The sequence below is a fragment of the Neopelma chrysocephalum genome, unplaced genomic scaffold (genome assembly GCF_003984885.1).
Source record: "Neopelma chrysocephalum unplaced genomic scaffold, ASM398488v2 Primary Assembly neopelma1_25, whole genome shotgun sequence".
Classification (NCBI taxonomy): domain Eukaryota; kingdom Metazoa; phylum Chordata; class Aves; order Passeriformes; family Pipridae; genus Neopelma; species Neopelma chrysocephalum.
Genome location: NW_020897694.1, coordinates 35101771 through 35119328, shown reverse-complemented (window position 1 = coordinate 35119328; position 17558 = coordinate 35101771). Strand labels below are relative to the sequence as shown.

Sequence of the window (17558 nt, the reverse complement as noted above, 5' to 3'; positions counted from 1 at the left end):
GCTTTGGAAATGGGGTTGCAGTTGTTATCAAATTCTACTGTCCTTTTTGTGAGCTTTTTGGATGTGTTTCTACAAACTTAATTTGATTCCCAGAGACTTGCATCTCACTCATGTGGACACTCCTAATACTTGGGCTCATATATACTCTGCTAGCTCAGGGATATGCTTCCCTGCTTTACTTTCCCTGCATGCTTTACTATGCTTCCTAGACCTTCTGTTGCGGGAGCGGGGGTAGAGAGGAGAGGTTTATGTTTATCTTAGTAACATAAGCTCAAGATGATGGATGACTTTTGGAAAGGATTTTATAATTGGGCACACTGTGAGAGATTTAGTTTTGTCTAGGCCTCAAGCATTATCACTTGGGAGCACTGAAAGTTATTTGGGAGCTTGAAAGGAGGGGTTGATGGTGGGATCTCTGTTAATAGGAGAAAGTGTCAAGGCTATGTAATATCAGTTGGAATTTATGAGAAAAGGGCAGGTCTTCCTCTCATGTGAAATAATTTCCGTAAATTCAGATTTTTTTAACTCCTTGTGTTTCTTTGTCTACTAGAAAAGGAATATTTTTATACAACAAAGAAATGAAAGGTGTAAATCATTTGGTTAAACTGTGATTTTTTTGAATACACACTCCTGAGTGTACTGGCATTTGGGAGGGATAGAAAGGGGAATAAAAACTCATCGTGCTGCTATATTCCATCTTTATTCTCTGCGGTAACATAGTCAGCTGTATTTCTTGTGCCACAGCTTATCTAGAAAGGACCTGAGAAGGATGAAGGAAAGTGGAAAAAGTCTCTGCTAGGAGAAACCCAATATAGCAAAAAATACTGTTATAAATGGGTAATATTTAGCAGTTTATCGTCAGACATTTTTAGCTTATAAAAACTCATAATAAATTGATAAACCAGGTACCTCTGGTATTCCATTGTGAAAAAATTCACACATATAATGTGGGGAGGGGAAAAAAAGAGGAAAGGGGGGCAACTGCCAGCGGTGTGGTAAATCTTGCCCTTCCTAACATGGGAGAAGTGATGCAGGCTGCTTCTTTAGAATGCAAATCCTGCTGAGTCTTCAGATCACAGGATGATTTAATTAAGTGATGGACTTCAGTAAATCCTTGGGGAAACTGGAAATGAGAAAGCTCGGCAGTCCTGCTGTGCAGTCAAGCCTCTAGATCCAAGCATAAGTGCACAATGAATACCCTCCATCCCAGTGGGTGCTGATTCAAAGCTGCTGGATTTTGTCAGTTATTTCGTTGCACAGCTGTTAAATTTGTAGACTGCCATAGATTTTAAACAAAGCTTTGAGGAAGAAAAATTTTAGCTCCAGAGCAAAAAATCAAATCTCCTTTTACATCAGGGAAGTAAGAAAGTGAGAAGCAGTTATAGTCATACCAAGGGTAAACTCTGGACTTCAGGGTTTTTTTTGTTTCTCCTAAGTATCGCGTTTTAATCAAATCTTTCCTGTGATGAATGTATTAATACTGGAGGGTTTATTACAGACATTGAGCAAAAAGCTTGAAAGATTGAAAACCTGCCTAAAGATATTGTTAAAATACATTAAACTGAAGGAAAAAGGGGAAGATATAGATAGAACAGTTCTCCGAGTTTGTATATTTGGGAAAGAAAATAGAGTTATCTCCTGATGGTGAGTATTGAACAGGTGAAAACCAATGTTTCTCTGACAGTGTTCAGCAAAGGAAGCGTTTAAAAGGAAAACCAGCTTTCCCCCATGTTAATAAAAATGTCATCATAAATTTCAAGGTAGAAATGAATGTGATTGTCTACAGCTACGTTTGGTGAGATGCTAAGCCAGGCAGCGCCTGCTTGCAGAGCATCATGGAGAGATCTCTGGCAGCTGCTGGATGCTCAGTGGGGGCCAGTATCTCTTTACACTGTGTGGAGATATTGCTCCTATGGAAACCTCCCTTGGCAAAACTCTCAAGCAAGTGGTTGTCTCAGCTTCAGTATTTGCTTAAAACCGAAGTTTGCTAAAAATGGATTTGTTGACTTCCGAGGAGTTTTCTGAAAACCTGACCACCAGCACACTACCACCCAAGTGCTTCGCAAGTTCTTCCAATCCGCTCTGCTGCCTGCTGATTCACCCTACCACCATCCTCAGGTTGAGGAAGCATGTGTGACACAAAGAAATTTCCCCTTGGTAATAGGAGCCACAAAACTCCTCCCTCACACTTGGTACGGGGCAGGTGGCTGCGCCTCGCTGTCCTCATTATAGTGTGTGTTTGCACAACATAGTGACTGCTGCCAGGGCTGCTGCCTCCTCCTCCTCCTCCGTGTCAGCCACCATCAGCCTGGGAGAATCACACCCAACGGCAGGTTTGGGCTGGAAACTTGCCTTTTCAACTGAAAACCAAATCCTTACAATTGCATGCTGAGTTGAGGGCTAGTTTTTATAAAAGCCTTACAGTCATGCCACTGCAAAACCAGTATTGCTTATCTGACCCAAATGTCTGGGACCGTAACTTAAAATAACCATTTCCTTGTGGGGGATATCAGCCTCTGGGTTCCTGTGCAGGAGGCAGAGGCCACTGGTACTTGCTCCCTATGTCGCCTCCTGCACCCTGGGTGCCACTGACCCGTACCCTGAGTTGCTTTCTGCTTCACTCCAGAGTTATCTCACCTGGACAGCCTTCCTGCCTGCACACAGCCTGGGTCTCTTTGACAGCTCTCCCACAGCAAAGCAGACAGATCTTGCCCCAGGTGAGACTGAGCTGTCGAGGGATGACTCTGGCAGTGCTGCTGGGATCTGGTGTTATGGAAATTACACAAGCCAGCCACCATAACTGGGTTTGACTAGTTTTCCACTGCACCAATAAGCTGAAAGAGAGACTCCTCTATAAAAGTACATTTTATTAATAGTGCTACAGCCAGAGCTGGGCATCTCCCAAGAAGGTCCTTGAACAAAGAAATCCCTGGATGACCTGCTAAAGCATTATATGAACAAACAGTATCTTTCAAACAATCTTCATGTGTCTTGCTTGGCAAGTAACGAATCATTTACGTATTGTACAGTCTAGAACCTCCAGGTAATATAATATCTTTCTAATTTTCTTTGTCACACTGGCATGTGATCCTTAAAATAGTTTCAGTTGTCAGAGGCAACTTGGTCCACAAATACACTTGCTGCTGTATTTTATTACAGTAAATAATAATATATTATTAAAATTCTGGAGAGTCATTCCTCCATACCTCAACAAAACCTGTTACAGTCTTTCTCAGTAGTTGCTAAGTGTTCCTCTGGCCTCTGTCTACATTCCTGTAATTCAGTTGAATTTACTCGTCTCCTCACAAGTTCTAATCATATTTATCAGATCTCCAAACACTGTTTGGCAATTACCTCTGATTATTACAATCCCAACCAGCATCAACCTGAGTCCAGAAATCTGACCAGCCCCTGGCAGTAGGGTCAACTTCATGTTTTTTTCAAATGTCTCATCTTGCTTATGTAGATGGAACAACTCCCTCAGCAGCAGGCCAACATTGGCCCAGGATGGATCATATCCAGAACAATTAATATAAAATAATGATGCCTATCAGCCTTAACCTAGGCATGTGATTTCCCCACGTAACCAAATCCCCAGGATTCCAGGGGTGATGGGTGTGTACACATGTAACATTTGAGGTGTGGGAGGAACGTTTCACACAAAATACATGCACCCCACCACCACTACCTCCATTATGATAGGATTGAGGATAACATTAGACACCACAGGGTAAAGCCCAGCAGAAGCATTGGGGACAGCAGAAGTAATTGGTGAGGAACCAGCAAGCAATACAGAGGGAGAAGTATAGGGTGGTGCTGAGACTGGCTCTGCAGGCATCTTGGTTAAATTACAGTTGCTGCAGCTAGGGTTCTTCCTCAGGGTTTTCATATTCGTTTTCTACCATCTTCTTCATGGTGGTCATGTGCCCAATTATCCCATACATACCAATAATCCATTTGCTGCAGTTTTTCATTTTCCAAAATTTCCTGTAGCATAGCCACCTTTTTAAATTCAAAACATCCTTAATGGGGCCATACCCCTGCTCCTCTAAGTGCTGGCCAGTCTTCCTTATGCAGTGTTATTGCTGATATTTTTGATAGACCTGCAGCAACATCTATTTTCCTTCATTTTTCTGGTACTTTGGCTGAGGGCATCCCTTTGTCCTGGGTATGTTCCCCTTAGCTGTATGTGAAATTCGTGCACCTTATGAGGATAAGACCTCCCACACTTCTCCTAGCATGCTTCCAAGGTGGGACTTAAACCCACCTGGACCCAGAACACCTAGAATTTAGTAGCAGAATTTTAACACTCACTGGTTGGTGCCTCTTATCCCATAAGTTCCCAGGTGAAGTCGCTCGGGGCCAGGAGTTGGACATTTGGAGATGAGAGGATCTGATGGCTGTTGCCTAGAGTCCCACTGCATTGCCAGACTTACGAAAACTATACATGCCAGCCATCATAGTAGGGTTTTACTCTAGGTTTCTGCTGAATTGATAAGCTGAGAGGTAGATTTCTCTATAAAAGTAATTTTTGATTAATGCAACTATAGCTTGAGCTGCGTGCCTCCAAAGGGGGAACCTCAAACCAAGAAACCCCTGGGTAATTATACCCTTGCAGTCTAAATTCCTCACCCTTCATGCAGCAGTTCAGATCAGTAGTAATATTAGGGTCTGGGGTCTTCCTGTTCTGCTTTGTGTCCTTTCACTGCCTCTAGGCGAGACATTTCTTATCTCTAAAGCTGCAGTTTCTGTTAATGAAAGTAGCTTCTGTATCTTCTGTCTTGACCTGGCTCTGCAGCCTTCTTTTACTTGACTAAAGTTCAACATGTCTAGGTGAAAATTCACAGCTTGTGGCCTAAGGCTTCAGCAAATTTAGCTCCTGATGCTCAGCAAGTTACGCTAAACAAGTTCTAAATGAGCAGTTTACCAAATTGCACAACATGGGCCAAGCACCTCACTCCTTCTCACAAGCCGGCGCTCCAGCTCTGCGCCTTTGCAAGAGACATGCCCAAAAGCGCAGTGTCAACAGGCTACCTTCCTTGAGTCTTGGGTATTTCTTGGGAAGACACAGTAATTCTTAAAAAAATGTTAGAAAACAGCAAAAATGTGGCAGACCTGAGGAGTTGCTGCATGAGGACAGAAGACACATTGCTTCAAGACACATGGCTGGCAAGGAGAGAGCTCATCAGGGTTCAGTGTCCTTCTGTTTCTTCTAAGTGGGGAGATGTGTGCTGCACCCCTGGCCACATATTAGTGTTCCTGAATGTTTGGGGCACCCAGTGGAAACATTCTTTGTGACCTCAATGTCACAAATCAGTCACACAAATTTTCTCACACGTTATGGTGGAGCTAACTTTTTTTTCTAATTGGTTTTATTCTCTAGAAATTTGGCTGCCAAGGTTTGGGATGTGATAGGACAGCAACACAATTCTGGTTTGTCAGAAACGTAATATACTATCTGATTGAATTTTGCCAGAGGGAACTGGTTCGTACTTCCCTGCATGTTTCAAACCAACATTTTCATTGTGCCGGTATTTATCCCCCAGTGGCTTTGCTGTTGAGCACTAGAGCAGTGTGGCATATGAACATTTGGATTAAAAAAACCAAACACCCTCACCTGAGTGCAGCTCGATGCAGTGGGGCTCTGCCGGTGGGCCACAGATGGGGATGTGAGTTATGTCGTCCATAATTTATATAGAGACTGACTGTAGGATCCCAGTTCTGGATGCGTGTAGCTTATAGATGCTACAGGACATGCATATGACAGCTGAAGCTTTAAACATACTGATTTACACTCCTTCCATTGCTACTGCAATGTGACAACATGAATCTGAGACACCCTGTTGAATAATTGACAGGAAATGCTGCAGCCCACAATACGTATTTATCTTTCACGTCCCAGTGGGCATTTACTTTAAAAATAAAGGTATCTTAGAATGACAGAATGGTTTGTGTTGGAATGGACCATAAAAATCATCTAGTTCCAACCCCCCTCCTCTGGGCAGGACACCTTCCACTAGACCAGGTTGCTCAAAGCCCCATCCAGCCTGGCCTTGAACACTTCCAGGGATAGGGCATCCACAACTTCTCTGGGCAACCTGTTCCAGTGCCACACCGCTAGGGTCGTTTCCTTACTAATTCTCCCTACATTTCCAACCAAAAGTTGTTCGTGTTTGTGTTTAATTCTGATTTGTTTTCCCAATGGGTGATGGCAGGGGGTGTTTTACAACCAGGGTGTGGGTCCAGCTGTCACAGAAGCCCTCGAGCCTCTGGGCAGCAGAGGGGCCTTTGCTGTGGCTGCCGTGCAGGCATTTGTCATGGCCCAGCTCAAGTGGCTGCTGACGGTTCAGGTGATGTGTTGTGTTTTAGATTTGAGTAATAAATGTTTCATTCCCATTTCACTAACTCTTGGAATTTACGAACCTTGTTACTTAAGTCTACTGGTACTTCAGGGATCAAAACAACTACAATGTATTCACCCTCCTATCCAGCTTGCGGCGTGAGCATCTGTCACCACAACAGCCCAAAGAGTGACTCTGCAGCATTTAACTCACTACCCAGTCAATGGCATCCATGACTTTGTTCTGCCCTGACCATGAAATTATGACTCTTCAGATGAAGAAAAGAGAACACAAACAGACTACTGCTCTGGAAATGCAGTTTAAATTACAGATAAACTGTCTTCAGGCTTGGGACATGTACGATTTTGGAAATATTTTTTAATTTAGGAACCTTAATAAGCAAAGTGATATTTTAATTCCAACAAACAAAGAGGAGAGAAGAAAATAAGAAAATTAATTGTTTTGTTTTACTTGTATTTTTCTGTTGTCTGTACGAAGTATTTGGAAGAGTCGTTACCTTTTCACAAGTTGCTTAAAAAAGAAGGAAAACTACAATCTGTAGAGTGCTTCAAATTGGTTGTAAATAAAGGAAAAATACATGGGGTTCTTCACTATTGTTACTTGTACACTTACCCAAATGCTCTAATTATCATTTTGTCTGTGGTCCTAAATAGGCTCAGAAAGGGAGAATCAAAGAAGCCCACCTCCTCTGATGCGTATTTTTAGAAGCATTTGAGAATTCACCAGTTTTCAGACTGGAGAGGCTAGTTGGTCAACTGAACTGTCATGTACTATTGTCTCCTGAAAGTGGAAATAGTTTGTGGAATTTATTATACCTTAGCCTAATAAGTATCACATGGGATACTTTTACATTTTATGTATATTTATTTATATACACACATATATTTAGACATGTATGTAGACATATGTAAACATACACATTCTATTTTATATTTTTATATTTTAGTAGCTTGTCTGTATGTATGTACACACATACATAGTGAAGTACTGTTATTTTGTTGATATGACTAACACTTTTTTCCACCTCCTTTAGTGATCATAGCATGAGTTCCTCGAGGATAATGGACCCTAAGATGCGAGAGACTGAAGGAGATGGAGAGGACAATTCAGGTAGAATTGCGCCCTTTCCCAGTGAATGAAAAGTGCTATGATTTCTTGAGCTTCAAGGCTTTAGCTCTTACATAGAAGTTAATCTGTTTGTTTAGAGAATGCGTTCTGCCTTTCTCTTCTCATGTTTCCAAGAGCTGTTATATTTTTTTTACCTTTTCAGTGGCTTGAAATAAGATTTTTGTAGATCTTGTGATGAAGCTAACTTTTTTATCCAACAAGATCTGTGAGTAAGTGAAATGCTGACAGGGATGCCTGACAGGGCTGTCATGCCAACTTAAATGGGAAAAGCACAAGTTGTTGGAATGTCCTGTGCAAAACACTGATTTAATTTTAAATAGTTTCCTTCACAGAGCTTGCAACTGATCCTAATTCAGGTCTTTCCTCACTGAGCAGACTAGAATTGCTTTTCAAGGTTATTGCTTGATTTCTAGGTGTGATCCATTGAGTCTTGTAATTAGCATTCAAAATATTCTGGGATGTATTATAAAACCAACACTTTAAAAGCATCAACCTCCCAGCACTGCACATTCACCTATGTATGCCTTTTCTACATTTAAATTGGTTTTGGTAACACTGCCCTTATCATCACTGTTTAGCTTGCTGAGCAAAGGCAGTGAGTTTCGAAGTTGTAATTTCTTTTCTGTATCCCAAGCTGTTAAGACCAAATTTTTCCTTCACAGTTTAATTACCTGAAGAAGCAAGTAGAAACTCTATTAGGAATACACCATCAGTTATTTCTTATGTCTCATAAACATTGCAATCTATTCTTCAAGATAATAGTAATTTCATGCTAACAGTATAGTCTTGAAAGACATTAATGCAAGAGTGGACTGTATTGCATTTTCCAGGAAATTATAAAGGAATTATCATTGTTCCAAAATTTCCACATGCTGCTGGTTGCTTCTTATTTATGTTTCTTCACTTAGGAAAGAAAAAATCAAAGTTCAAATCTTTCAAAAAGTTTTTCGGTAAAAAGAAAAGGAAAGAGACACCATCTTCTGCAAGCAGCAATCTGAAGTTGTGCCAGTCAGCAAGTGATGTTGCAGCCTCTCACGACATGCGCATTAATTATGACTCTGAAGATGAACTTGAGTAAGTCTTTGGACTCTCCCTGGTAAACAGATATAAAACTGCTATAATGTTTGTAGATTTAAGACACCCCAAAATTGCCTTCTCTTGTTCAGCATGGTGAATTTTCAAGCAGTTCCTTTTTCTAGGAAAGTGCAAATTAAAATGGCTGATGCAAGACAAATCAGAAAGTAATTGGATAGGGTGCAGCAAGAAAGATTAACTAAAAAAGCTTTCATTTAATCATAAACAAGACTTTGGTTATCATTTCAAAAGAATGTCATTCCCATCTTGAAAAATTAATTAGATACTCAACTTATATCCTACCAGGATTGCCTTATGCCCCTAAAATATAACTCCTAAGGATTTTTAAAGAAATTTAGTTGCCTAACCATTTTTGCCATGTTTTGAAAGCAAGGAGGGAGTAAGGGGATGACCGCAAATGAAGTCAGCAGGAACCAGAGGCTCTGAAGATTTTATTTCCCCTGTTTACCTGGGATTCATTTGACCAAAGGACAAATGTCTGTGTTTGAGTTATAGATCCGTAGATTCATAGATTAGTTTGAGTTGGAAGGGACTTTAGTGATCATCTAGTTTCAACCCCTCTGCCATGGACAGAGATTGTTAATCACCAGCATTTTATAGTTATCAGAGAGAAATCAGCATTACTAAGAAAGCTTGTATCATCCCTGTGCATGAAATAGGCTCTAAGAAGTGCCTGTATCTCCCCACTGCATGTAAACAGGAGCCAGGGCTGACCAACTCTGATGTAAATACCTGGGGTGTAATGTCTGAAGTTAGACCAGATGAATCCCAACCTGTGTATGTATCTGCCTCTGAAAGTCCTGTCTTCGTTCTGGCATTGCAAAAAATGTTACCCACTATGAAAGGTAATCACGAGGTACCCAGTCTAAAGTTCAAATGTGTTCCTGGATGGAGAGAGGGACTGAAGAGTCCCTTGGCTGCCTAAAAAGCATGTCCTTGCATTGGTGAATGTTTTGCCCTTCAGAACAAGCCTCCTGGTCCTCAAGCAAGAGATGCTGCTGTGTTCAGGGATGGGAAAGAAAAACCATCCTGTCCATTTAAAACATTATACAATGTGGCCACCAGGCAGCGCCAAACAACCAAAAGAAATTATTAACAATTAATTTTTTTTTAGTTTATTTTGGTTTGTTTTGGGGTTTCTTTGGGGTTTTTTGTTTTGCTTTTGTGGCATTGGCAACAGTCATGTTAGTCCATCTTGAAGCCCCAGGAGTTCTGGGCTGTCAGCACCGGGTGGTCTATAGTGTTGTTGTTTGACAACATATTAACAAGATATGGATGATGAGATTTTCTTTCTCTTGTGAACGACTCAATGAGGTCATGTCTAAGTGGGTACAGTCTTTGACTGTTCTGGCCATGTTGCTGTGCCCTAAATTGAAGGGTTGTTACATTATTGTTTCTTAATATTTGTTTAGACAGACAAAGACCAGGAAATTCTTTGAAAGGAAGGAAAATTAATTTGAACACTCATAATCTGAGGAGACATCCAGGGTACCTCCTTTGTGCATCTGGGAGGTATGCATCTGGTAGAAGGAGAAAATGAGGATAGCATGCTGGGATAAATGTGCACTGCTTATCTGAGTGCTGTCACAGTCCTTGTAAAATGTTGGTGAATTGGGCAGCCACTGCAGCCCTGACTGGCACCTACTTTGCAAATTGCTATAGATCTGTCTGACCTTGGATGCATTGCAGAGATCACCTTTTCATTTAGATAAAATGTTCTTCTAATGTCTCTAATGCATTAAGCAGAAGTAGGAAGCTTTCCTTCCTTCTGCAGCAAGAATACAGATCAACTTTTTCCTGCCATTGTTTTATCAAACATATTTATAGCAGCCATTATGAGAAAAATGTTACTTTCTGCCATGTTTGTTTATGTTTGTCTTGAATATCCCAATGATGGTATCTAAGATCCAAAAATACACAGATTTTTTTGATTTTTTTTAAGAATGTCTGCTCAATTAACTTGACAGTTACATGAACCCAAACAGTTCTGTATTCTGCACTCTCATAAGAGAAAATCCCAGGGGTCTTGATATAAAGCACGGCAGCACCTTGTAAGGATCTTGTAAGGATTTATGCAAATGATTCTCTGTGAGAACTACATTACCTGAAATATTTTTGCTGATTATCTGTACGGTAGAGAAGCATTAAATGCTGTACCACATTTAGGTAGTAAAAGGTACTTATTCTTCCTATGATAATGGTCAGTCGTTTGCAAGACACGTTCTGATGTTAGCGAGAAGTTAGTCTAGTTCTAGTACAGGCTCATTTGTGTGAACTCCTTTGTTTTGCACGTGGGCTTGCCTGTGGCACTGTCACACCACCCAGCTGCTGCATTCCAGCCAAGGGGCAGTAGCTTTTTCCATAAGATATAACTCATTTTCTGGGGTTAAACTGTCTTTAACCTTGATTCAGTTTCTTAATGTGACAGGTAACAGCATTTGCAAATTTTTGTTTGATTTTTAAAGGTGTTACTTAGATTAGCCTGAATGACTGTATCGTATTCATGGAGAAGTCTGGAATTTTGTTTGTGATGTGCACACCTGTGCACACCTGTCTCCCATTCCACATTCAACAGACTACCTGAGCTAAAAGAAGTGGCAAAAAAGTCTATATGTTTTCACTCATTTGTTATATTATTCTAGGGCACATAAAGGCATTATGGGAAGCAGAGCTTTGTCACATGATAGCATTTTCATCCTTGAGACTGGGCAAGAGCCGGCAAGGCCAGTAAGAGTGTTTTCTCAAGAAAACATTTCTGACCGGATTAGAGCTTTACAGGTAATTTACACAACGTAATTTTTTCAAATGCAAGAGGTGGAATGTCTTTACAGACTCGATTTTTTGGGGCTAATATTTGTAGCTGAACATTTGATTAGTAAGTAATATCTGTCTGCAGTTTACATTGAATGTTATATTTGTTAATTTGACAGTGGTATCGTATCTTGGTTTTACTTAAATGATAGCTGAAAATTGGATAGGTTGTTTGGCTCCCCAAGAGAACATCTAAAGTCAGATGTCCTGTGCTCTGGATTATTCAATTGTAAAGTTAAAATAATGGTAACTCATTAACCCGAGCTAAAAGATGTTCTGGGGAAACCTCCATCATATCTATCTATACTATCCATCACACTGTGCTAATGTATTTTATGCCACACTGAAGCTGAAACTCCAGCCTACCATGAAATTGGGACCTCCACCTCCATTTGGACTTCATGCAAAGCGAACAGAGGATGCTGGGACCAGTTCTGAAGATGATGGATTACCCAGAAGCCCTCCAGAAATGTCTTTGCTCCATGAGAGCCTAAACTCAGGCACAAGAACAAGAGTGAGTGGTTCCAGTGTTGACAAAAATCAGTGTTCAATGACCTGTTTTACCTATGTGTGGAAGGCAGAATAAGTTATTTGATTTGCTATATATGTCCTTATTTTATCACTGAACAATTCAGAAATACCTTACTCAAAATGCTTTCTCTCTGTGTAAACAGCTCTTAGAATCTCTGTTCCTGTTAAAATATAAATATCACACTAGAAAATGCAGAACTAGGATGTGTTTGTGTGCATGCATGGGAATGCTGTGGTTTTTATAGAGACTACAGAGAGCTGCCAGGCATAAAAAAAAAGGCTGAAAAATCTGTATTCCCCCTTGAGTGTGTTGATAAGAGAGCTCTCTAATGTTTTTCTAGGTTGTCATTGGAAAAAGAAACAAAACAATTTGAAGCTGGTTTTTTTAAATGATAGTTTTGTTACACATTATTTCATTCTTTATCTGCATGTCTTACACTTTATGTTTGCAGTGTCCTTGCTAATCTTTAAGACTATAGAGAAAAACAACGTACATTGTCAGTACCCTTGTGCACTTTGTGTAGATTGTTTCTGTGATTATATCCACCTTGTTTGTCATCTTTTACTGAATCTCTTCCTCATTCCATCCCACAGTTCTTTGACTCTCACAAGCACCTTAGCTCTTTGAGTTTAGCTGGAACAGGCAGTGAAGAAGAAGAACAGGTAACTTCTGCCAATGTATTAAGGGACAAGCAATTACCCACAGTAGTTTTTTAAAGAAATTTAAGACATAAATATTATTTTGTTGCCCGTCTGCTGCATAAACCAACTTTGTATGTATGTAATTGCATGTCTGTCTGTTTACTGTGCTTTTTTAATGCCTGTCCATCTAAGATAAAAGCTATGATCATTTATCAACATAATTCTGATGCCACGTAATCTCCTGACAATAATTAGGGTGTCTAGAATAGCTCATATCCTTTAGCAAACTTTACAGATATGATTTAATCTCTGAGCCGCAGACACTGAAACAGTATCCCCCTTTTTTAAAGATGGGAAATTGCAGTAAAGGCTGCATGAGTTACATGCATAGGGTAAGGGAGAAAGCTTATTGAAGAGATGTGAACAAACTCTTGGTCATCTGAAATCTGCCCAGACCATGCTTTAAGCACAGTTACCTTGCACTGATACAGAAAGTGTTTGCCTGATGTTAGTGGCTGACATTACTGCTTAGGAGTCTGAGGCTCAGCCTTCAGCAGGATTCTGGCTGTGAATTTTGCTGCAGTGATGTTTTCAGGGCTTGAGTATAGGCGAATAGATGACTTTCTTCAATCAGCAGCCAGCCGTTCTGGCTGATTAAAGGGCTGTTTTGAAAAGCTCTGAAGAGTCCCTTTTAGCTGTCCACAGCTGGAGTCATGGTGGAAACAACACAGGGGGTAGAGGGAAGAGCGTTTTCTAGAAATAGGAGGAGGGGTGAAGGGGAATTGCAGAAAGGAAATAGAGAAGCTAGTCCTGAACTGACCATTTCCCAGTAATTATGCAAAATGCATTTCAAGGCCAGCTGCAGCAAGGCTCAGCAAAGATTTCTGGCCATACATTTTAGATTCCACATCAATCATTTTAAAAAACCTGCTTATATGCAGTAAAATTTTAATATTTTTCAAAGAAAATCAACAGAACACATGAAGAAGGTATTTCTTGAAAACTAGTTTGGGCTCACTGTAATTTTGTCCAGTCCAGATGCATGTTTGTTAAAGGAGGATTTATGTCTCCATGTTGTTCCATTAACATCACTTTCTGACTCACTCGCTGACTCCTGAGGCATGATAGTGACTGCACAGTTGCTTAGCTTTTTCCATATGCCCCATTATTTAGCTCAGAGTTCTCTTCATCCCAATCTAGTTGCAGAGTGCAGCCAGAATGTAGCTCCATCTGAAGGCTTTCCTCCCAAACCACAGGAGCGGCATTTCGGAGAGACTAGCCCTCCTTCTACAAGTCAGAGACCAGTTTCCAGGGCCGAGGAATTTTGCACAATGCAGCCCTGAGGTTTTGGACAGCAGTGACACCTTGCTGTATCTTGGAAGCATTCCTGAATCGAAGAAAGGAAAAAGGAATCGTGACTGTCCTGTCTAGGCTTTGGGATTGGGGCTTCCTCATGGCCTCCCACCTTGTACCACCCACCACGACCAGCTGATGGACAGACAACTGAGCCATGTGCACATGAGATTTAGAGAAAGGAGTCTGCCAGCTGTTACCTTCTCCAGCAGGCTTTGCCAGAGCCAGACTTAGTGGGACAGCGACTTCTGCAGCCGGCTCAGAGCTGGCATTCACTCAGTCTGCTTTAATTTAAGTAGGAAACCAGATTTTGGATTTTCCAGCTTAATGGCCAACACTGAGCACTGCCAATGAGAAGACATGCAAAGTTCTCAAGGAAAAGCAGGAGCCAGAAGAAAGGCAGGCAAATAATGATGTGCCTTAAAAGAGAACATGTGCTGCATCTTTATCATGGAGCTGAAATGTCAATGTATTCACTGTTAGATACTAATGTATAATGCAGCCACGTATCGTTTGTTGTACATTAGTCATGTTTGAGTACTAGACTGCAGATACCGTAGAGTGAAAATTAATGAGAGCATCCATTATTCAGCATGGCTGTGCTACTTTTTTTCTTAAATAGAAAGTATGACCAGAAGCTGTGGATCCAGCCTCTGCTAAAATCAATGGGAGTTTTCCCCTGGCCATTGAGGAAGCTGTAGCAGGCCCTCACTACACTACAGAGTCTTTTGGCTACAGTGCATAGTGCAGAATTCTACTTGCAGAAAACGCTGATGCTTTTTCTCTCCCAAAATAAAACAAACACTAACCTGCTCTTCCCATCTCCAATCCAGCCCCCTTAGTAAAACACCGCTTCTAGAGAAAAAAGTAAGAAGAAGAAAAGAAGAAGAATGCATGACAAAGCAGGAAAGCTCCTCAAATGAAATGAATTAGTATTTTAAGCCTACAAAGGAAGTGGTAATCACAGTTGTCAGAGGTTATGTTAATGCTGTGACAGATAGTTTGGTAATAACATTTTGCCTGTTTGCAAAACTGAATCTGAGAGAAAAGAGGAACCCTTTTTAGAGGAATTTTTCATAAATTTTCCAGTCTCATTTTTGCATCATCCCTGGGGCTAGGGTAGTTTTGGATGGAGCTCAAAGGTAAGCTGGATTCCAGCTTCATGAAAGTACTACTCCTTTTTCAGTACTCAGGAGCTGTTTCTGGATGGGTTATTTGCCTCAAATAGGAATTATCCATCACTTCCTTCCCCAGAATAGTCTACAAATGAAATTTTACATTTCAGATAAACTGCCTAGTTATTTTGCAGATATATATACATGAGGTAAAAACATAAGCTGACTTAAGTGTCAGTGCCACTAATGTTCGATTCTTTTGTCTTTAGGAGAGTGTTGTAGAGTTTGAAGGGACATGATGACACACAGGAAGCTAAAATTGCTCAGCACAGCACAACTGTGGGTAGGAGCCTAGACACAGATGCTGGAGGACAGACTCAGAAAGGAAAATGGCCCTTTAGGTTCTGTAACAGAGTACTTTTCATAAATCTGTCTTCTAAAACATGCTGGCCATGTATTTGTGTGCTTTAAATCTTTCAGTTAAATGTGACTTGCTCCTTCCCACTGGATAGTATATCATGATATTCAAGCAGCTAAAAATGCAGAATTGCTAACAGTACGTCACGTGCAACATTAGGAAATGCAATGTATTTTAAAGAGAAGTCAAAAAGAAAAAGAGGCAAAGTTAAAATACTAATAAACATGGCCATGTATTTGTAGAATTGTTATTTTCATATCTTTGTTTCTTTGCTTGATTCTCTGTTTGGGGATTTTTTTTTTTCAGGTTACATTTCATTCTTCTAGAGTTCATTCTACAGATGGTCAGCTGTTCACTAGGCATGGAAGTGGATCTCTGCAGACATCTGACAGTACCATCTCACCTACAGCCAATTTTGACACTCCACCTGAACTTTCTACTTTCTTGGATAATTCTGCTGCTAAACATAAGCTTTTAATAAAACCCCGAAACCAGAGATCCAGTAAAATGAGAAGATTTTCTCAGGTACTTATGAAAATAATCAGTGTCACCTTTGACACAAACTCAGGAAGTTCTTACTGGACTTTGTATTTCAAACTCTGATATGATAAAGTCAGATTGTGGCATGGATGTTTCATTGCGTTTTAATAGCTGTTATCTAATGAGGCTGCGTACCTGGAGTAGACAGTAGGAACAGATTAACTATTATGAGTTTACCTGTGGACTCTTGATGCAGCACTTTGTGTAACAATTTCTTCTTAAATTTACTGTGCAATACAATTTAGTATCCTGTTGGTGGTGCAGAAGCTGGTCTGACTGCTTAATTTCTTACTTTTTTAAAATTGTTATAATCAACTTGTGTCCTTTTCCTAGTCTGAAAGATCCTGTAAAATCTTAAGTCTTTGAGAGACTAACTCATGGAGGAGCTGTTTTAACTTCACAAATATAATTGGGCTGATGTTTTCATAAAGTACAAAAAGAGCAAGTTTTGACCTATTAATTGGAGCCAAATTGTGTACATAAAGAGTGTCCTAAATTCAGACATCTCCCACCCCAAAACTTGTAAATCCTTTACGTGCACTATAGAGAATTAAAATAAGTTTTCACAGGAAAAAAACCAAAGCAACCAAACAAAAAAAAACCCCAAACCAAACCAAACAAAAACAAACAAACAAACAAAACACAACAGAAAGCAAAGTGTATACTATTAAAAATACATTAAAAACTGTATAGTATTAAAAAAAATTGTTTTTTAAACCATGCTTTTAAACACCATTTATCTTATTCTTTGTCATATCTTATGATAGGCATAGCTTAGTTTTTCTTCTCTCTCCTCTCTTTTATCACTGAAGTTTGCAGCTCTTATTACAGTATTTGCTTTATTGTTCATTGGGCCTTCCACGTTTTAAAAACAGTAAAACCATTAATTTAGCTTGCTTATTACCAGAAATATTATTCCCTCTGTCTCAAAATATGACTTGGCTGATATTCTGTATTTCCTAAAATCTGTGAGTGACCTTTCAGCTCAGTAAAGCATTGCTGTGAGCAACAAAATGATAAGGCCCATTATTTAGAAAAGCACGTAAAGCAATAATTCACTAGTCAAACCTCCTCTTCCATTCTAACATTTACTGAAATACAATTGCTTTGTCCAGACTGCCTATAAACTGCCAGATGACCGAGCCCTCCTGGTTTTCCATGGAGAGCGTTCACATGTTTTGATAATACAATTTTTAATATTTTCTTGCCCAGCTCTGCCTGTGCACCTTGCTTCTGGCTAACCGATGTCTTCTGCTTTTATGCTCCTGTGTATATGGATTGTGAGTGCAGGTGGCATTTCAACTCTGTTTTTGCAATTGCATTTACAAGAAAAGAAGTTGGAAGAACCCTAAAATATCTTCAAAGTGCAGGTTTTGTGTTCTTAGAATTAGGGCCTACATCCAAAGTATATATTTACCCAACAAACTGCAGTGAACCAGCGAGCTAATGCAGGCACCATATGAAAAGGCATATTCAGCAGCTTAATACTGTGCTTTCAAATAATCCTGCATATTTAGCCAGTCCTCACCTGAAGTTTAATCACAAGACCTCACAGGTAACTAC

General features: G+C 40.1%; 1 protein-coding gene across 5 annotated transcripts in view; it reads left to right on the top strand.

The window, feature by feature from the left end:
* KIAA1211L (KIAA1211 like) overlaps nt 1-17558 on the top strand; it is a 65538-nt gene that overhangs the window by 31297 nt on the left and 16683 nt on the right. For all 5 annotated transcript variants that reach the window (XM_027674882.1, XM_027674884.1, XM_027674883.1 and 2 more), the window contains exons 3-8: nt 7396-7472; nt 8399-8564; nt 11228-11363; nt 11746-11910; nt 12522-12590; nt 15762-15980. In XM_027674882.1, coding sequence (XP_027530683.1) covers nt 7406-7472; nt 8399-8564; nt 11228-11363; nt 11746-11910; nt 12522-12590; nt 15762-15980 — 822 coding nt within the window. In that variant the 5' untranslated portion in view covers nt 7396-7405. The remainder of the gene's footprint in view (nt 1-7395; nt 7473-8398; nt 8565-11227; nt 11364-11745; nt 11911-12521; nt 12591-15761; nt 15981-17558) is intronic.